This window comes from Peromyscus eremicus, chromosome 4, assembly GCF_949786415.1.
Source record: "Peromyscus eremicus chromosome 4, PerEre_H2_v1, whole genome shotgun sequence".
Lineage (NCBI taxonomy): Eukaryota > Metazoa > Chordata > Mammalia > Rodentia > Cricetidae > Peromyscus > Peromyscus eremicus.
The window spans coordinates 116,583,453-116,605,497 of NC_081419.1; the positions used below are offsets into that span (position 1 = coordinate 116,583,453).

General features: G+C 42.3%; 1 protein-coding gene across 2 annotated transcripts in view; it reads right to left on the reverse strand.

The window, feature by feature from the left end:
- The window catches only part of Kif16b (kinesin family member 16B), a 279,683-nt gene that overhangs the window by 97,067 nt on the left and 160,571 nt on the right, over positions 1 to 22,045 (reverse strand). Inside the window, exons 18-20 of one of the 2 annotated variants that reach the window (XM_059261536.1) lie at positions 5,477 to 5,509; positions 5,095 to 5,148; positions 1,600 to 2,943 (exon numbers count right to left, since the gene is read on the reverse strand). In XM_059261536.1, coding sequence (XP_059117519.1) covers positions 1,600 to 2,943; positions 5,095 to 5,148; positions 5,477 to 5,509 — 1,431 coding nt within the window. The remainder of the gene's footprint in view (positions 1 to 1,599; positions 2,944 to 5,094; positions 5,149 to 5,476; positions 5,510 to 22,045) is intronic. The other variant, XM_059261535.1, reaches the window with a different exon arrangement.

Below are 22,045 nucleotides of genomic sequence, written 5' to 3' on the forward strand. Positions count from 1 at the left end.
AGGGCATGGTGGTACACGCCATTAATCCCAGCACTCCAGAGTCAGAGGCAGGCAGATCTTCATGAGTTAGAGGGCATGAGTAGCAAGTTCAGCCAGACAGTGAGAGACAGTCTTTAAACAAACAAACAAACAAACAAACAAAAACAATAACAACCTATAAACAGGAGTTCCCTGAAAAAGCCACACCTACGTTAAAGATTCTGCAGACTGATTGACTAAATACAGTAATTAGCAATTAGTGATATGAACAGTTGGAATTTTACGGATAGAGAGCTAAACTTATTTTGGGCAATCTTTATTTCTGTTAATAGTCACTTAGCAGTTATATACATCTGACCCAACAATCGTTTGATTCTCAAGATAAATCCCTTGGAATGTGTCCCTAAACTTGACATTCCTAACCTCCACCAATCTTATAGCTAACAATGTCATCAGATAGCATCTAAAACCTACAGTTGAGATTTTTTTCCCAGTCTATGGAATCCACTGATGTCACCAATGCATTTGGTAAATGCATGATTTAGGACTTTGATTTGTCCTGGAAAAGTCCATGTGACCACTTCCAGAGTGGACCATGTCACTCAGGACAAGTAAAATCTGTGTTCCCTGACTGTAGCCACTCAACACTGGCTCAGTGTAAATGATCTCTTGATCCCTCTGGAACAAGAGCTTTGTTTTCTGTTGATAACTGACCTGAGTATGGAGCTAAAAGAAATGAGACCTAAGTGGTCAAGGCCATCCAAGCAGTAAGAGACAAATCGACCACAGGATGTCTCCACTTTGCAAACAGGTTACGTTCACACATAGGTGACCTATAACCTCTCTAGGAGTCTTAGCAGGACTGCAGGATACCAGAAAAGACACTCCTAGGTTACAATATTTACATGTTTCAGAGTCTACCCCTGGTAATCATGGCCAACAGAATAGAAAGATAAATATTCTTTCTTTTCCCTGTCAGGAGTGCTCGTTTCCCAGTTTTCTTTCTAAAATGTTGACTTTAAGGGTGGGACATCTACCCCATTTTAGTTCTTTTCAATTTATAGGAACCAGCTCAGGATTCACAATGCATGAACTCTGGGGGGGACAGGACTTCACTGCGGCCGGAGCTGCTCACAGAGAAGATCTGAAATCCTGGTGAAGGACAGGTGTGGGAGAGGGGAAGAAATGGGGTGGTGAGAAAGCAACGGAAGGGATGAGAAGGGAACAGGGTGGGGGCAGGGATAAGAGGGAGACAGAGGTGGGAATCTAGGTTGAAACTCTCCCAGGACCTGCACTTCTCAAACTATTAGGATACACATTCCACAGGTCAGTTCAGTGAAGGACCAGAACTTTGTTTTTGTCTATGTGCTTTTTTCAACTTTAAGTCAATGATTTTAAAACAAGGATCTTATGTAAAAACAAACAAAAATTCTTAGGGGTGCTTTTCTTTGGTTAAGTTTTTGTTTTTGTTTGTTTGTTTTTTAGAGCCTTTTGCCTATGTATTAGAGAGCATAAAGCCTACAAGAATCACTTCTCTAGACAGTGAGCAGCCACAAGAGGCAGAACGTAAGCAATCACGCATGCCTGCCCTATGCTTTGCTTCCTCTGCCTTAGTCTTACCTTGCAGGGTCCTTCTCAAGGACCTCTTGCTTGGCCTCCAGACTGGCCCACAGCCCTGACTGCTCCATGCTGTGGAGAGAGGCAAGTTTCTGCCTCTGCTCCTGGATCTCCAGGTCCAGGGTAGAGCGCCTCTGCAGGGCAGAGTGCCTCTGCTCTAGCTTGGCCACGGCCTGCTCCAACGCTTCTCTCTGCTGCTTCTCCCGGGACTCCAGAATCTCCTTTTCCTTTTTTCTCACCTTCTCTTCCTGTCGGGCGACATTAGCTGTGAATTCGAAGGTGGCCCGGAGCTGCTGCAGCTGGCTAGCATTAGCCTGGTACCGTGTGATCTGCTCTTCTTTTTCTTCCATTTCTTTCTCTACTTGGTAGAGAGTGTTGTCTAGGCCCAGGGCGCCCTTGTCAAGGACGTCAAGAGCTCTCTGCTTTTCTTCCAGCAGAGCTGGCAAATGATTTTGCAGAAGGTCCCGCAGCTGGCGCTCTTTACTCTGTAGCCTGGACTGTGCAGTCTTTATTTTCTCTAGACCTTCAAGCCGGTAAGGGATGCTACTGTTATCTGTTGCCGACAAGCTAGGTTCCTCCTGGACTTCACATCTTATGTGCTCCAGGGCTTCCTGCTCTTCTTGGACTTCTTTGCTTAGGCAGTCTTTCTGTTGGACCAGGTCCTTCTCCAGGTTTGCTAGCTTGACAAGCTGCCTTTTCTTGAACTCTAAGAAGTACTGCTGAGCCCTTTCCAGTTCATCCCCACAGGAGTGGTCCCCTTGTGCTCCAGCCTCTTTGGCTTGCAAGAGGGCTTCCTGGATGCCTTCTAGTTCCCTCTTTTCCTCCTGGGCCCGCTGGACCTCTCCAGGACACAGCAGTGGACCAGTCTCCTGCTTCTCCCGCAGCTGCTCCTCCAGCTGTGCCACCAGCAGCACCTGCTCCTTCTCTTGCTCCTCCAGCCTCCTTTTCTCCAGCTGCAGCTTGGCACTCTGGGCATCTTGCTCTTTGTGCAGCCGGTCTAGCTCCTGGACTATCTGAACCGTCTCGGCCTGCTCATGGCTGCTGAGCTCTTGGAGGCTGCGAAGCTCCTCTCTGATGCGGGAGAAGCTCTCTTCTTCCTGTCTCCTCTGCTGCGCAAGTCCCTGCTGCTCCCGGAGCCGCTGCTCCTCAAACCTTTCCTTCTCAGCCAGCAGGTCCTTGAGCTTGTTTTCAATGTGGAAGCTGCGGCGTTTGAGGCTTTCCTCCTGCTTGCGGATCTGCCGCTGTACGATCTCTGTTTCCTTGCGCCTGGTCTCTACCTCCTGCTGCATTCGCTCTAGCTCTGCCTTGTCCGATTTCTGCTTTTCCTCCATCTCTTCGATGAGTTTCCTGCAATGCAAATGCTGATTGGTCATTATTTGATCAATACGTTCAGCGTTCAGCTTTAGTCCAACTTTCCCCTAACTGGACTGTTCTGAAAACACTCAGGCAACATAAAGCCAACCTTTCATTAAAACAAATGAAGAGCAAGTGTTTCCCTTTCACATTTTCAGAAGCATGCTATTTCGTTTTCATTTTATTTTATTTACTGTCCAGTATATCGTCTGCCTACTCTCCTGGAGTAGCTTCTGGTATCAGTTCTTTGTGAAGCCTAGAATCATTTGTTATTCATGGCATAATTAAAAAATCCCACCGAGCTCAAAGAAAAAAATATCATGTCCAATTTAAATTTAAATGTGGCTAGTTTTATTCAACCCAATGACTAAACTGCAACAGACATTCAGTTACAAGATGACATTAAGTAAATATTTTCTGCTGTCTTCAATTCACTAGGGTTGAATAACAAAGCCAAAATAATGGACAGTAGATTGTTTCAGTTCAAAACAGAATCCTATATGCTCTTTAGCATTTAAAACCGGTTCAGAGCAAATTATAATCATCAAAACGGGCTACAGCATTGGAAACAACTGGAGTCTGTCAGGACACTTGAACACACAGGGGTCACATGCTATGTTTTCTATAGATGCACAGTTGGTTCTTATTTGGCACTACAACAGCTTGGGGAGGTGGAGTGGCCTCCAAAGCAAGAGCATGGAATGACAGTGCTCAAAGTTGACCTCCATCCCCTGATACCCAAACTCCTGATCTACTTGATACTGGACATTAAACTCATTCCCATGAGCTATTGTTTAACCCCAAATTCTAGAAATAGGTAACTATACTTGAGATCCTCTCTGGCCTTAACTTCTTCAATGCCTACCTACCCTTGATCTACTTCCTGACTTGTTAAGTAGAGCAAAGGAAAAGAGAAACTATGATTAAATTAAACAAAGGATATTTTAGAACATATCTCAATTAAGCAGATATATAAGATACATATATAAGATATATATCTATAAGATATATATAAGATATATATATATATATCCCCAAATGAAAGCAAGCAAAGAACAAGAAAAATGAATTACAGGTGGGAAAACACCAATAGCTGTACACAAAGTAAAGACGTTTAAAAGGACAATGGTGCTGGCTGTTGTGGTTATCCCCGCACTTGGCAGGCAGATGCAGCAGGCCAGCCTAGGTCACACACTGAATCCCTATCTAAAAGCAAGCAAAGTAAAGCAATTAAAATAAAAAATCAAAGCCTAGGGATATAGCTCAGTGGGAGAGCACTGGTCTGAGATAGTGGTTCTCAACCTCCTAACGCTGCGACCCTTGTGTTGCGGTGACCCTCCACCACCATAAAATTATTTCATTGCTACTTCATAACTGTAATTTTGCTACTGTTATGAATTGTAATGCTAATATCTGTGTTTCCTGATGGTCTTAAGCAACGCTTGTGATAGGGTCATTCTACCTAGAAAGTGGTTGTTCTACCCAAAAAGAACCACTGTGCTGTCTCTCTGTCTCTCTGTCTCTCTCTCTCTCATGCACAGAGACACACACACAGCAGGGAGGAGAGATAACAGCTGCAGTAAAGAGCACTGGCTGTTCTTGCAGAGGACTAGGGCTCACAAGGCACACATGGGGGTTCCCAAACATTTGTAACTCCACTTCCAGGTCTAGGGCATCCAGTGCCCCGTTCTGACTTCTGTGGGCACTAAGCAAACATATAGTGCACACATAGATACATGCAGGCAAAATATGTGTATATTTAAAATAAATAAATCTTATTTAATTAAGAGGTTGGAGATGGGTTGTTAGGAAGGAAAATGCTTTCGATGTTTCATCTTTATAGACTCATGACTTTTTAAAAACCCAATAATACTAAGAAAAGATCTGAGGTTAAATTTCAACAGAGCTCAGATGTTTAATTTACTGACTATTCCCCTTTTCACACAAGTATTTGAAGATGAACTGCTGTGAAAATTGAAAGATGACGTAAAGTCGATCCCTTATAAGAAACTCCCTGCAGGCATTAGATATGTAAATAGCAGGCTCAGAGCCAGAGGGAACCATGGAAACAGAAGAGGTGAACTCAGGAAGGGTACTGAGAGAGCAGCCCAGACAGCAGCTTGACATGTGGGCCTCACAACTCACCTTTTGCTTTCCAGTTTTTCAAGTTCTTCACGCTGCTGTCTCTCAAATTCAAGTCTGGTGAAATCAAATGAAAATAAGTCACTTCCATGAAGGAGCTTTTCTCTCTGCACACAGATTAACACACTGGAGCACAGATTTGTCTATTGCTTTAATTACTATGGATTAGCAAGTTTAAAATGCATTCTTTGCTCTATCACTATGATTAGAAATTAGATATAATTTAGGTGTTTGAACTTAGAATGAAGAGAACATATTTGATTTGAAAGAAAATAAAATATTACTGTAGTAAAAAAAAAACAGAATTAAACACAACTTCTAAATGCTAAGCATGTCTATTCCATGCAGCTTAGTCACTGATGAGTAAGTAAGAAGGAGAATCTACCTTAGACAGATGGGTCCTTTTATAGGGAAAAGACTGCCAGGGAGGTAGAGGGAGAGAGCACAGACATCCATTAAGAAAACAATTCAACAGGAAGAAACACCAGGAGAAAAGCAGTAAGGTACTTAAAAGACAACGGTCATGCATAGATCAAATATCACATTTCCCAGTAAGTGAATGAAGCAAATGCTCCAGAAAGTTAGTTTGCTGTTTTTCACACTTCGTTGACTACCGAGCACAAATAGTTACTGTGCATAGCAAAGCCCTTCTTTTAGTGCTGTATCATAGTTATTCTACTCAGAGGCTCAGATGTGCTGAGTGACAGTGGGGTCTATGAGACTACACAAAGTCACACAGTAGTAACAAAATAATGGAAAGCAGGTCATGTAGAATTTTTAAATTCTGACAACACAAGCCAATTTCCCTGACATTAGGAAATAGGTTTCACTTTTTCAATTGAACACCATGAATTGTAATGCTCAAATATACACATTTCTCTGTTGTAGACAGCAGATACTGCTGCAAAGCTAAACTAGAGAACAACGCACCATAAACTATTTTCCTTGGACCATGTGCAGATCCAAACTGGCAACACAGATGATTTTACAATGATCGAAGATACGTTTCAAAGGGATCTCTTCTCACTTCCATTGGGGCTAGAAGGTGTCTGGTTGCTATTGTAAGCACAACTGTGTATCTATGGCAGAAGAACAGTCATGCTGATTGGCACAGGCTGTTCCCTTGGTCCTCTAAGAATATTAAGAATATTAAGGCTGCAAACTGTATCTCCAAGTTACAGACAAGGAACCCAAAGCTTGGATGTGACCCAGAACTTGTTCCAGGTCACAATGGTAATATGTAGTAGAGCCAACATTTGAATCCACAACAACCTGCTTCCAAAACACCCTCTGTTGACTTATTTTGTAAGCCTTGTTCAGATTTGTGATACAAAATACAAGAACTTACCTTTCACTGAAAATTGTTTCTGTTGATATTTATGCTATGTCAAGTAAACCTAACCAATCTGCAGCTTAGTATAGGCATAGGTGCCCACACAAGATCAGTTATGGAGACACATAACTGGTAACCATGGAACCTAGTCCATATGGCTGTGCATTAAGTGGGTATGATATGATTATTCTTAGTAAATATTTTTAGTGTTGTGTTTCTCTTTCTCATTCTCATTCTCTCTCTCATTCTCTCTCTCTCTTTCTCTCTCTCTCTCTCTCTCTCTCTCTCTCTCTCTCTCTCTGTGTGTGTGTGTGTGTGTGTGTGTGTGTGTGTGTATTCAGGAACATGTGTGCTGTAACATACAAGTAGAAATCAGAGGATAACCTTAGGTGGGGGGTCAGTCCTCACCCCTACCTTGGTTTTTCTTTCTTTCTTTCTTTCTTTCTTTCTTTCTTTCTTTCTTTCTTTCTTTCTTTCTTTCTTTCTTTTTTTTTTTTTTTTTTTCCGAGACAGGGTTTCTCTGTGTAGCTTTGTGCCTTTCCTGGATCTCGCTCTGTAGACCAGGCTGGCCTCCAACTCACAAAGATCCGCCTGCCTCTGCCTCCCAAGTGCTGGAATTAAAGGCGTGTGCCACCACTACTCGGCTGTCACCCCCACCTTGTTTAAGACACTCTCTCGTGTTGTTCACTGATGTATATGTCAGGTTAGGTGGGCGCCTTGAGCTTCTGGGAATTCTGTCTCTACTCGTCTCTAATTCCCTGTAGGGACACATTGGGATGACAGACAAATGTGCTACTGTGCTGATTTTTATGTGGGTTCTTGGGATCCAAGTTCAGATTACAAGTAGCAAGTATTTTACCCATGGACCCATCTTCATAGCCCCCTGGTAAATTTGAACATATAGCTAATTCCTTCTAGAGACATTTACATAGTCAAAGGTAAGACTGGTTAAAATGCTTTTGAGGCCAGAAATTTCCCTGAAAGAATCCCCTTAACCTTAGTTTTCATCTTCTGTGTGATACAGCTCTCTATGCCTATCACCATCCACTGCTTTGACATCAACATGTGTGGAGCAGGCTGTCTGAGAGCTGCAGCCAGGGACTGGGGTGAAAGCCTATCTTCTAAGATGTGTTTCCAACACCCAGACATTCAGAATCTTCATGTTGTTCCCCCAATTGCAGGACATTGACACATTAATCATCCTGAGGCCACAAAGCAGGAAACTGAGGCTTAATGTATTGAGTAGCATCAGAATCCAAGTTTGGTTTCAAAACTTATTATGAGCCACAATTTTTCCTAAGGGTTGTGTGGTGACAAGGGGATCATAAAGTACAAGTGATAATATCTGATTTTATTTACAGTCTACCTAAGCAGTAGCTTCAAATGTTAAGTGAATGCAGTGTTAGGCAATGAGGAAAACAAGCAGGCATGGCACATCCTAGACATTATAGCCCCTCTCTGTTCTGCAACAGTGCGCCAGGAGAAAATGTCCCAGAATATGGGAGAAGCTAGCAACAAGTCAAGTGTTTTTCTGTCTTTTGTATGATATAGAACTTAAGAAAATCTCACTAAAACCAGATTTTAGCTTCCCACAGGTGACATGGGAAGGCATGGGTTTCAGGAGGGTATCAGGAACCACGTTTCAAGAAGCCTTTGAAGTTCACTAAAGACTTCAAATTTGACGAATACACCTGACTGGGGTTTTGAAGACTAGCTGAGAAGGAGGTAAACTAATATGCCAGGAGACAAATAAAGACGGTAAAGGGAAGTATGGTTGCTGTTCTCGGCCCGGCTGCTTCTCTCTGAAGGCAGAAGCAAGATCCCATGCCAAGAACAAGGAGACTAAGAGGCATACATTTCAGGGATATTACTTGGAAGAGGAAAAATGGCCAGCGGGCAAGGGAACTGTACATGGTGGTACATGCGTACCATCCTAGCAATAGAGAGGCTGAGGCAAGAGAAGCCAGACTGGGCTATTAGAGGTAGACCCTGTCTCTAAACCGAAACAAAAATCAAATAAATAGTAGAAGAGAACTGATAAAGAAAGTGAGGGGGAAAGACTCACTGGCATCACTCAAGATTTGAGATTGTTGATTTCAGAGGCCCAATCTTCAGGCTGATATATTGTTTGTTTGTTTGTTTGTTTATTGGTAGTATTCAACAGATGCCCGAGTAAACGCAGGAAATGGCTGGTAAGAGCACAGAAAAGAGCTCAACTGAAGACATGGGAAGACAAAAATTCAAGTATTAGTCTAAGGACTGAATTAGCTACTGAACAAGAAAAGAAATGAAGTCAAAATGGAGCCTACAAGATAAAGGAGAAAATCAGAGCCGTCTCTATGCTGACAAAGACAAAGTGGGTGCCAGCCAATAGGACAGCATGGTAAGTTGTTCACCTGAGTCACTCAAGATAACAGTAGGGCTTAGACGGATGCCGAGACTTCAGAAGAGACATGTGGAAGGGCAGATGAGAACAGGAAGGAGAGGTGATGAGTGGCAGTGGGTAAGTACGTGAGTTGAGTGGATGAGAAGTGCCTCACTAGGCAGAGGACTTGTAATCTTCAAGCAGCTGGGCGGAGGATAAAAGGGTCTGTGGGCTCATGAAATCAGTGCTTCTTCCACAGCAGACATCTTCAGCTTAGAACATTTGAGTAGGATTAAGAAGGGAAGACACTTGATCCACAGCAGCTATCAACCTCTGATGTTTGAGGCCACAGCTTTTGGTCCTTCAGAAGGGCAGCATCTATTGATTAGGACGATCCCTATTTTAGCTCTGAAGAGGAGAAATGACTTTTCTATGACTTGTTTCTACATCTTAGCCATTTTCTATTAAAAGAAGAGGTGTGCTTTGGTAGATAATAATTCCCTTTTCTAGAAAAGACTAAAATTTAAAAAATCAACAACAAAAAAACCTACTTGGTGCTAGCTCTTAACTGAAGTAAGGTCACCAACAATATGAGAAGAGCATCATGATTCAGGGATCCTACTTTAAACATTAGGGGACAGGAACTGTTGCTGATAGCATTTAACTTCTGTTAGATATTACATACTTACTGATCATACTTTAAAATGCATTTCCTTCCACAATCCGTAATTATTTCAGTTAGCATACCACAATAGACTGTAAAATACAAGTGTGAGCCTGTCAGTATCTAGACAGTGTATCAAGTATAATTGTATGTAAATGTGGCTACATTTTTAAGCAAGTACAATTCACTATCTTACATTACTGGGATTATCGTGGCCCCAAATGCTAATTTCCTAAATGTTATAATTAAAAAGAAAACTATAAAAGGATGTAATTTTTGCAGCTGTTTTTAACATTTGAAAATGACATTTGGAGGTACACATACTGTGTTAGGTCCAACAAAAAGCACAGCGTACCATCTATTTTTACCAGGAATAAACTTTTCTCTTCATTAAAAGACAGCTAGCATTTTTAGGTATAACTGCACATCTTGCAATTTACATTCCTGTTATCATCAGCAATAGAAAATGAGAGGGATGGAGTTTCTGAGTTCACACCATTACTTTGAAAGTGAGACTGTGATTATTTTTAAAAGAGAGAAGAAAATGAAGAAAAATTTAAATAAGCATAAACCATAAATATTTGTAGCCTTATGCTGTAGTAATACTGATTAGTTTGGTACCTCTAAAGTCAGGTCTAAAAGCAGGAAGAGACGGTTACCCATGTCCAGCCAGGACTTTCACTGGCAACTAGAGTGGTACAGACAAGGGGTTGGAGAGACTGAGCTCCAGACTGCAGCACCTCTAGAGTGGTACAGGCAAGGGGTGGGAGAGACTGAGCTCCAGATTGAAGCACATCTAGAGGGAGTTCCCATTTGGCAACAGAGGTGATCTGAGACAGATGTACTGGTAAAGTCTCCTGCCTGGATGTCTGATTCTATTGTCTGAACAGGTATATGGTTAGGAATCAGGAAAAAAATTATTCATCATTGGATAGACTTGGATTTTCTATTAGCAACTTTGGGTTGTAGTTATGTAGATCTACCAAACTGATGTGCAACTCTTAAAGCTACATATGGCCTGCCTGGAATTCTTATTATATTAGAATAAGAGACCCCACACTTTCATCGTGTATTGGGCCTTATAAAGTACTATGTCTCTGGTCACAGATACCCGCTGAACAAGCCCTGGCCAGTGCCTAGATACTTCAGTGCAAATCCTTGTAAGAAAATCCTAGCATTCAGTGGAGGATGACTTTTCTTTCTCTCGTCCATTACAAGGCACTAAAATCTTTCCTCTGGGTATCAGCACTCATATATACATTCACTGGAAAGCTAAGAAAAGGTACTTTGTAAGATGATTGACAGGAATTTCTAACCCTCCATGTTACCCACTGGGTTCTCCAACAGTGGCCTCTATACAGTTGCAGTTCAAGGGTAGGAGGCAAGAAGGGTGGGAAACAGGGGCAAAAAGTCTCACCACACAGTTTAATCTGAAGAGTCACCCTCCACTTAAGTCAGAGTCTGTAATGTGAATATTCAAAGCGTCCTGTGGAGGATTTCCCAGATAAACTTTCATACCTCTAGTCTAGGAAGTATCCATTAAGACTTCCAAATTGTTAGATATTTTCTGTTGCAAACTGAAGGTACCCAGAAATAATATTTTTTAAAGTAGTGCAATTTGATGCCATAAGCATTTTCTGTAGTTCTTCCCAGCCTACTTCAGTTAAGGGTACTGTAATCTGATTAAGTAAAATTCACACATATCTGAGCCAATCCTATTATAGTCCAAGATCATAGGCTTGTTGAAGTGAGTATAGACGCAATAGGCATAACCTTCAGCTCAGCACATACCTGTACACTAGCCATCCCTACAACATTAGAGCCCAGGAGACTGAGGCTCAGAATGTTAGAGAAGAGTGTCAGATAAGCATCTCTTAAGAGAAGCTGGGAGGAGAACTCACCTCATCTAGCTCTTCGCCAATCTCCATGTACCCTGGAATTCCAACTGACCTCCTTATTCAAACCATGGTTGAAGAGGTGAGGGTCCTTAGAAGTTAAAATTGATCTGTTATTTTAAAACCCACTCTCCTTGTTCAACACACAGAAAAGTGTGTCACAGGCAATCTTCCTACCACTTCCTTCCACCTCATGTTGGACCCAGCAAATCTTTACCAAGCTGTTGGTACGTGAAAGGCAGTGCTGGGGAGAAGAGGGAGTGACCAAGTGTGTTTGCACAGTTGAGGGAGTGTAAGGAAACAGAGCATGTGCAGACCACATGGACAACAGTGAGTCAGAACAAAAGGCAGCTTTGATAGGGGGTCAGAGAGAGGGAGCATGGCTACAGGGATGAGAGAGAGTGAGCCTTACAGACGAGGGGCTGCTGAAGGTTGGCCTGGAGAGATAGAATTACGATGATGCCTAGGATGCGCTGAATAAGGATAAATCGGGAAGAAGAACAGTAAAGGAGAACATACAGAAGGTACAGACAGAAAGCAGGAAGTGGCCTCAGCTGTCCACTGGATAAAGTGCAGCAGAAATCAAGGGTGGTAAGCTAGGGCAGTAGCACTGCAAGCAGAATGTCGAGGTCAAGGCAGCACTCTTCGAGGCCTTGCTGGCAAGGCCTTGCTCTGCCACCTAAAGTGGACCCTGCCATGGTGGGCAAAACACTCAGGAACTGGTGCTCTGCTTCCCCAGGAACTCTCCTGTCTCACAGGTCCTGCCATCTGTGTGCCAGGCATAGTCAGAGGTGCTAAGGAGTCTCTGCCCTGTCTAACAGGGATCACTGAGTAGTAAATAATGGATATATTGTATTCTGGCATCTGTGAAAAGAGATAAAACAAGAAAAGGCAGTAGAGCAAAGAGGAGACTCAGGAAAGCAGGACATGGAGGGAGAAATCACTGAGATCCACCTCTTGTCACCTGGGGAAGCCAGACAAAGAGCAGGTGACTTGTGTGGCCTACTGTGAGCCTGGCAGAACCAGCATGGTGGTGGAGAGGGGCCATGAGCAACTAGAGCAATAGCCAGGGCTGCTGGGCCTTTCATGCCACAGAGGGTGTGGCTGTCTCTCCCTTCCCCAGGACTCCTGGACAACAGAGATCCTTCCATCTTAGCTGAATGTGTACACCCTGGAGACCTCCTTCAAGGCACACAGAAGGCATTCTACCAATGATTATGCAGGGTAGTTTCCTGAAGTCAATGGCCTGAACTACTGGCTCAGCAGACATGAGTAAGAAGATGCCAGTAATTAATACTAGCCTCTCTTTCCCTGAAAAAATAACAGTTACTCATACTCTTCACTTCTTTGCGTTGAGAATAACTCATTATAGCAAATTTGGGAAACACTTGTAAGTAAACACAGCCCAGAACCATGCTTGTTGTACTTTGGAATCAGCTTTCAACCCAGACGGGCATATATACACATGAAACTGAGAGTCTATAATAAAGCATTGTGTTACTTTCAATGTATTGGGCCTCCATAAGCACACAGGAAGTGGCAGGACTAGAAGTGTGGCTTTGTTGGAGTAGGTCTGGCCTTGTTGGAGGAAGTGTGTCACTATGGGGGTGAGCTTTGAGGTTTCATATATGGTCAAGTCATGCCCAGTATCTCAGTTCATTTCCTGTTACCTTCAGATTAAGATATAGAATTCTCAGCTCTTTCTCCAGCACCATGTCTGCCTGCAGGCCATCATGATACATCATGGTGATAATGGACTAAACTCTAACTATAAGTGAGCCACCCCACTTAAATGTTTTCCTCTATAAGTTGCTCTTCACAGCAAAAGAAATTCTAACTAAGACCTAAGACAAGTATATAATATCATTTTATATATATATATATATATATATATATATATATATATATATATATATACACACATACACATACATATACATACATACATAAACACACACACATATATATAAAATGTCATAAACATTTCTCCTTTATATACACCTAGGACAAGTACCCAAACCAAAGGCTGGTATTGTGTAACACTGTTTAATGTCATAGAATGCTATGATGGCTTATATAAACAACCTCATTGTTAGAAAGGTACACAGGCAGACCATTCTGGGAAAAAAAAAAAGTCAAAGTCCAGTCTCTTCTGAGAATCTGTAATCTCTTTCCTTAGTCATGGAGGGATTCTTCAGGGCTGAGAGAGTCAGTTCAGGAGGACAACAAATAGTTTGGAAGCCATTCATGAGATAAAAGCAACACAACTCGATGGGATGGCCAAACACCCTAATTGTCGTGCTAGAAACCTCATCCAACTACTGAGGGATCTGGATGCAGAGATCCATGACTAGGCCCCGGGTGGATCTCTGGGAGTCCAATTAGCGAGAATGAGGAGGGTTTATATGAGCGAGAATTGTTGAGACCAAGGTTGGATAAAGCACAGGGACAAATAGCCAAACAAACGGAAACACATGAACTATGAACCAATGGCTAAGGGGTCACCAACTGGATCAGGCCCTCTGAATGGGTGAGACAGTTGATTGGCTTGATCTGTTTGGGAGGCATCCAGGCAGTGGGACCGGGTCCTGTGCTCATTGCATAAGTTGGCTGTTTGAAACCTGGGGCCTATGCAGGATCACTTGGCTCGGCCTGGGAGGAGGGGACTGGACCTACCTGGACTGAGTCTACCAGGTTGATCTCAGTCCACGGGGAAGGCTTTGCCCTGGAGGAGATTGGAATGGGGGGCGGGCAAGGGGGAAGGTGAGGGGGGGCGGGAGGGGGTAGAACAAGGGAATCCATGGCTGATATGTAGAACTGAATTGTATTGCAAAATACAAAAAAAAAAAAATACAAAAAAAAAAAAAGCAACACAACTCAAAGAGGGCCACATACAGGCAGAGAGGCTGAGGAGGAAGGCAATCTCTTAACTGTAATCCCTGATAAAAATCAAAATGAAGCATTTAGACTGTCTAACCAATTAGACAAAGAGCTAGCTACATGCCACACAGCACACAGCACTGAAAAAGGAACCACAGTGATGTGATAGAAGAGAACCTAAGTTCAGTTAGTTTTGGAACATTGAACTTAAGATGTCTTTAGCAAATAAAAACACACAAGAGGCTCTAGAAGAAAGGCCCGGAATATGAAGTTACTTACCTGCTTATGTACATGTATGTATATGTTTGCAGAAACATATGAGACTACACAACTGTGTGTGTGTGTGTGTGTGTGTGTGTGTATTTGTATACATGGAAAAGCACTAGGTGCACATGAATATACAAGATCTATATATACTCTATCTATCTATCTATCTATCTATCTATCTATCTATCTATCTATTCTCAAAGCCCACTTCCAGTGACACATATTCTCCAAGAAGGCCACACCTACTCCAACAAGAACACACCTTCTAATAGTGCCACTCCCTACGGGCCTATGGTTAGGCCATTTCATTGAAACCATCACATTCTACTCTGTCCCCCATAGTGTTGTATCCATTATCATAATGCAAGCTGCATTATGTCCAACTTCAAAAGTTCACATAGTCTATCACAGTATCAACACTATTTAATAATTCAAAGTCTCTTCTGGAATGCATGACAATTTCTTAACTGTAATCCCTGATAAAATCAAAATGCAGATCACATACTTACAATGTACAATGGCACAAGCTATATACATTATCATTCTAAAGGGAGGAAAGAGAACAAAGTGAGGAAATACTAGGTCAAAGCAAGACCAAAAACTAGCTGAACAAACTACAAAATCTGCATCTCTATGCCTGATATCAAACTACTCCTTGGATCTCCAACTCCTTTCAGCTTTGTTGACTGCAACACATTCCTCTCTCTTGGGCTGGTTCAACACCCAATTAGCAGCTTTCTTCTGCAGGTATCCCATGGCTCTGGCATCTACCACATCTTGGACTCTTCAACGCAATCCAAGTTTCCCCTTCACACTTCACACAAAGGCCTCTCACTTCGCCTGCCACACACTTATCCTCAGTGGCTTTCCTTAGTCATAAAGGGAGATTCTATAACCCCTTTCTTGTATCCTTGACTCTAAAACCAGAACCACCTGGCCGAAGCTGCCAAGTTCTGCTGCTTCCTAGGACTGGAACATGGCCCCCTTGTTCAGTTCCACTGCATCACCTTTCTGCTTTTGATGGTTTTCTTCAGTGCTAACCTGGAACTTGCTCTGTTGATCAGACTGGCCTTGAACTCAGAGATGTACCTGCCTCTGCTTCCTGATTGCTGGAATGAAAGATGGTACAACCATGCCCAGCCCTAAACTTTTCTTCAATTCCTTGCATAAATTGGAAGTTTAGCTGGGTAAAGTCTTGCCCTAAGGTCACAACTCTCTTTATTCCATTTAACATCAGGTTTTTCTTTAAACTTCTTCCTGGTGCTCCTTTTCTCTTCAAATTGTACATTTTGTATTTTTCCTTGCTCTGTTTGCCCCTTTTACTTATGGATCTGCATAAATGTGACCACTAATAACCAACAGCACAGTTAATACCAAGCTGTCTGGAAATCTCCTCTGCCAAGTCTGTTAATGCATAACTCAACTTAGTCCCAGGCAGATTCTTTTGGATAAGGAAGAAAGCATCCATGTTCTTTGTCAAATATCACAAGAATTGTCTCTAGGCCACATACTAATATTCTTCTCCTCTGAAACCTCCTGAGCTGGGTCCCCAAAGTTGAAATTACACTCAGCATCACTGTCTTCCATACTCCTACTAGTATGGCCCATTAGCCACTTAAAGCATTCAACTGCTTTTCTAATCCAAAGTGCTGGAGTCCACATTTTTCCAAACAAAAGCAAGGTCAGACCTATCACCCAGACCCTGGTACCAACTTCTACCTTACTTATGGTTTCTATTGCAGTAAAGTAGAACCATGACTATGGAAACTCTTAAAAAAGAAAACATTTAATTGGGGCTGGCTTACAGGTTCAGAGGTTTAGTCCATTCAGGGTAGAAAGCATGCAGGCAGACATGGTGCTAGAGAAGGAGACATGAGTTCTATATCTGGATTGGCAGACAGCAGGAAGAGAGAGTTCTACTAGGCCCAGCTTGGCCTCCTGAAACCTCAAAGCCCACCCCTAGTGACACATTTCCTCCACAAGGCCACACCTACCCACAACAGGCCATACCTCCTAACAGTGCCACTCCCTAATGATCAAGCATTCAAATATATGAGCCTACTGGGGACATACCTATTCAAACCACAGAATACCCCTAACCAGGTGTCTCAGGTTTCTACTGCTGTGAAGAGACACCATGACCACTGCAATTCTTATAAAGGAAAACATTTAATTGAAGTGCTGCCTTACATTTCAGACGTCTAATCCATTATCATCATGGTGGGGAGCATGGTGGCATGCAGGCAGACATGGTGCTGTAGAAGGAGCTGACAGTCTTACATCTTGCAGGCAACAAAAAGTCGACTGTGACACTGGGAGTAGCTTGGGCATAGGAGACCTCAAAGCCCACCCACAGAGTGACACACTTCCTCCAACAAGACCACATCTCCTACTAGTGCCCCTCCCTCTGAGCTTATGGAGGCCAATTACATTCAGACTAACACACCAGGCAATGCAGAGATGTGTACTTTTGTGTTTCTGATGGGCTGATGGCAGTTTGAGAACTCTGTGCCCAGCCAGCCTGTAGCCACTCCCAGACTTCCTCTGCCATGTCTTTCCAACTCCCCAACAACAAACCCATTGTCTTCTCTCTTTTCTATTTCCTGATATTTTTCTTTATTATTCCCCCTGTTGCTTTAATTTAATCAATAGCTATCATCAAATAAAAATTCTGCATATGAATTTAGCTGACAGAATACCAAATTAGGCAAAGATTTAAATTAGAAAATTACAATGCTATCTAGAATTTAGATGGGGAAAATGAAATAGCTTAAAGTGTCCTTATTTATTAGACACAAGTAAGTTATGATATAAACAAAGAATGAATAATTACATTCAGTAGCCTCGGGGTGGGGCAGGGGTGGGGGTGGAATCTCACAATGAAATGTAAGTAGAGAAAATAGAAGACAGAACTATATATTCAGAATAGCCTCAATTTTTAAAGCACTCTATATGATACGCTCTTGCAGTAACTGATGCCCAAGTAAATACATACACTTTAAAAAATAAGCAAATATTACCATTGAAAACTGATGGTTACATCTTGGTAGAAGAATTATAAACATCTGTGATTACTTTATTCATTTCTGAGTGTCTTGCTTTTTTGTAATAAACATCATTTTGTAATGTGAAAAACAACCCAAGGTTTTATAATCTCCTATGATTGCAGCAACTAATTCACCTTTGTTGGGGTCTATCAGCCTCTGGTTCATTTTCACTTATTTCTGATAATGATGACAATTAACATTAGCAGGTCATGTAAGATGCAGGGGTTGCTGATGTTGACTCAACACTTGATGTCACAGAGCTGAGCAATAGCTATTCAAGGTTAGAAATATGGCCTATGATAAAAGCAGATGGAAAGGCCTCACCAAGGACCAAGTCACACCTACACACTTTCAGCCAGGGATCCTTCCTCAAACACCTACTTCAAAGTATGGACACAGTGTTGAGGAAGCCAGCCCTGTTAGTTTACCTTTAAACAGAGATAGAGAATAGACATACAACTGTACCAACAGACACAATTCCCAATTGTTTAATTTGCTAACAAGGAAAGATGGAACAGACTATGAGTGAATAACTAAGGAGATAAAATGTGGGCTGCAGTTGAAAGTCCCCTCTGAGAAAGTGACATTTAAACTAAGACCTTAGAAGTAACAGTGGATTCTGCTACCCCAAGAGCTCATGGCTATTTGGACAAGAGTTGCAGGAGGCACGTGCAATGACCTGGGAGGGAGATAGATGCATACAACAGGAACCCGTCACAGAACCAGTATGTACTCTAAACAAATGGTTACCAAGGAGCAGAGCTAATGACACATACAGTAATACAACCTGGTACTTCAACAGAACATCATGCTGCCAGGCAGGACCTACTGAAACTCTCCTGCCTCACCTTTGCCTGTAACAGCCATTTATCATCTCACTAAAAAATGGCTCATTTACTCAACTGAGCTTCACAGTAGCTCTAGATTGGAAAATACAAGAAACAACCCAGCCCACCAGGCAAGCTACAGTATACAAGAAATCAACTTGTTCTTGGAATCGGCAGTTCACTTTCCATCTACTTTGAAGACAGAAAGCTCACAGGCCTACCATTTAAGGTGGATCACAAACAGAATGATATTCAAGGATTTAAAAATGAGCAAAGAACAGCAAAATCAGTAATTAACACCAATCACAGCTAATGAAGAAACCCACTTCCTTTAGTTTCCTTCATTACAAGTTCCTAAAGACTGTGTATCTTAATACGCTACTTAAGACAATCTATAGCCATCGTAAAGTTAGGAAATGACCCATAAAAAGGGAGACAACTAAGACCAAGTTGGAGAAGAAACCAGCACTGCAGCAGACTTAACTAGAAAAAATGGCAAGGCTCAATAAAATGAACCAACAGAGATAAACACAGTAAATAACCCTCAAGTACACACAGGCTAACTACCAAATTACCAGCAGCATAAATATTGTCAACAACACGCATAAAGCTCATATGTTCAAGGTCAGCAAGAAAAAGAGAAGCAACTTGCAAAGTAGGAGAAGGTGAAGTGGAAGGGGCAAGGAATAGTTAGGAGGGCACTGCTCTTCCCAGGGAAGAGGATCCTTCCAAAAATGTACAGTCTCATTCGAAGGTGAAGATCTCAGCAGGAGCATCCCGAGTTACAACCAGATTCTATTTCCTGACGCCCCCTCCCTATTGCTGAAAGGGGAAAGTGAACTCCTCTAAGTTCCAACTCATCAGGTGTCCTTAAGTTCCACAAACTGTGCTGGGGACCACCTGACAAACATGTGCTGTATGTGTGTGGTTCCTGGAAACAGGGTTAGTTTTACCTACAGTAAAGCTAAGGCTGTTACCCTGCTACTGATGACTTCTCACTTTCCAGTGCAATGCCGGCTATCTTCTCCAGCTAGTGAAAGAAAAATGAGAAGGGGATCATCAGGAGGAAATAAATAGGCTTGAAGAAAAGGGGTGAAGAGACAACAGAAAGGGAAAGGGGGACTGTTGTGGGTCAGAAGATACAGGTAGAAAACGGGGCACACGGGGCTCATAGAGGGAACTGCACCTGTAATGAGTGTGTGTGGACAGTCTTCTTGTCATTCTTGGTTCAATCTGTATTTCCATAGCTTTTAACAGTGTGTTAGAAAGCATCTATTAACAAGAACCAGGAAAAGGATGGAAGATACAAGGAGAAGGAACTACTTCCTTGTTATGTAATAGTTATTAGCTGGTAAGAATTCTTTACCACTATCTCTCGATGTTTGCACCCAATCTTAAAACTCTTCCTTCAGATTTGAGCTCCTTCTGGATTTATTTTTTAGAACTCCATTCCCACAGAATGACAACCAGAAGACAGCAAGAATGTGGGAACTACCTTCACTCAGCATTCCAGTACAGGGTGAAACTCAGCAACAGTCATAGACACTTGGGTCCTGGGTAATGACCAGGACACTGAAGAAGGGCATGCATTTCAAGACAGCCGTAGTTGCAGGCAGGAACCCCAGCTTCTGCTTCCTGCGACTATGACCTAGAACTGCATCCAGAAAGCTGTACTCACAAGGATATATTCAAGAACTCAAGAAGATTCCTTGAAACTGTTTAGAAGAAAAAGAAACTTCTCACAGTATTAGCAGGTAGAAAAATGAAATAATTTATTAATGTATAATCAGATTCTACTCTCTGATCTAGAATTGCCAAGTGTTAAATTTTTCTGCCTTGATGAAGTTACTATGGAGAACACAAGAATTAGCTACAAATCCTGATGGCATGTGATAGCTGGAAACTGGACAAGAAAACATAAATCAATAGAAGATAAGTCCAGTAAGACATGGAATATCTACAGTAGAATATCACATGACTATTAGAAGAGTATAAAAGAGCTATGAAAGGAAAACATTGAATGCCAAAAAAACCCTCCCAAAAAACAAAAACGTTTACAAATTCGGTATGATTCCATCTTGACAAACATAGTAAATATTAGATATCTGAGAAGAAGCACATGACCAGAAAAGGGTAGGGTCCATCACGGCCCAGGAAGCAGGGAGATGGGACATAGTGGTTTGCTGGTTCTGACAGCAGGAGTGAGGGGTGACTGGTTATACCTTAGCAGCAGTTACAAGGCAAGAGTATTCTGTAACTGGGGCTTGGCTACAAGTCTCAAGCCAAAGCTCCTAGAGACATACTTCCTCCAGTTAGATCCCACAATATCCCAAATAGGGCTACAGGTAGCACTGACTCCTCAAATATATGAATCCGTAGGGGCATTTCACACTGGAACCACGATGGAGGGGAGAAAAAGAGGCATACTTACAGGGGAGCACCACAGCTAACAGCACATGGCCACAGTAATGTCTTTTATACTTGTCTGTGACTTGAACTTAATATGATAAACACTTAAAGTTCACTATCTCTCTTCTATCCCCTTCCCTGATGATGGATAGCTTCAGGCCATTTCAGAGTCAGAGGCCTTCCATGCCACCAAGGTGTGTGATGGCCTTGGGTAAAGCTCCTTAGGTGGTTCACCTAACGCAGCCCTGACCCTGACTTCTGACATTTTTAGATCTTGCTTGGTTAGAAACTGAGTTGATTCTTTTCAGAATTTAATTATTCAAATTCATCCATTTAAATGGGCTCACCACTGTGCAGCACTTAGAGGAGGCTAATGTGCCAGCAAAAATTTCTTTTATTTTCAATACTGAAATGAACTTGGAAGGTATCTAATTTTGCTTCAAGCACTTTCAAGAAGCTGTGAACGCTTCCGCCTCCTGCCAAATTAGCTGCCTGTTTGCAGTCTCCAGCGAGGTGGAGGAGGCTGAGCAGTGGGCTTGCTTTCTTCTTAAAGACACTGTGCCAGTGAGAGGGAATGTTTCCCCTGCAGGGAAATTATCTGCTGGCAAAGACCCTGGCTGGGCACCTCTCCAAAGTAGAGCTAACTCCCCAAGGAAGCCACCAGGCTGCTTTGCCCCATCCAAAAATTCTCTGGCATTAAGAATCGATGTGTGTACAAATCAGTTTCCAGAGAGCTTGAGATGCAGGCCAGCAGCCGGTTCCAAAACTGGAGTAGAAACTGTGTCCAACGTGATGTGCCCAGCCTGACAGAGGGGACTGTTCATGGGTATAAAGACTTGATGTCAAAAAAACACAAACTCCCAGAGCCCACTAAACTCAGATTTTGACTCTGTTGTTGCTGTTTGTTTTTAAATATGGGCTAGCTGAAAGATCAAAGGTTGCCCATTGAATAAAAAGAAAAAAGAGAAAGAAGGAATGAACTAACAAACCAGCTTCTTTGAAGACAAGCTGGATCTCACCAGATATGATCATTAGCAAAATAGCCACCACTGTTGGGATAGTTTGTTTCTGTGAGGAGCACTAAGCTATATATTACAAAACTAACTCTCACTCCTCCACTCTTCTAGACGATACCGAAGAAAACAAGGGACATGTAGATCTGTGATCTTTAAGCAAGCCACCAACCATGAAGGAAGCACTCACTAAGACAGGATAAAGAGACACACAGGAAGTAGAGCATGCAAGGGTCATGCGTAGCACAGGCACC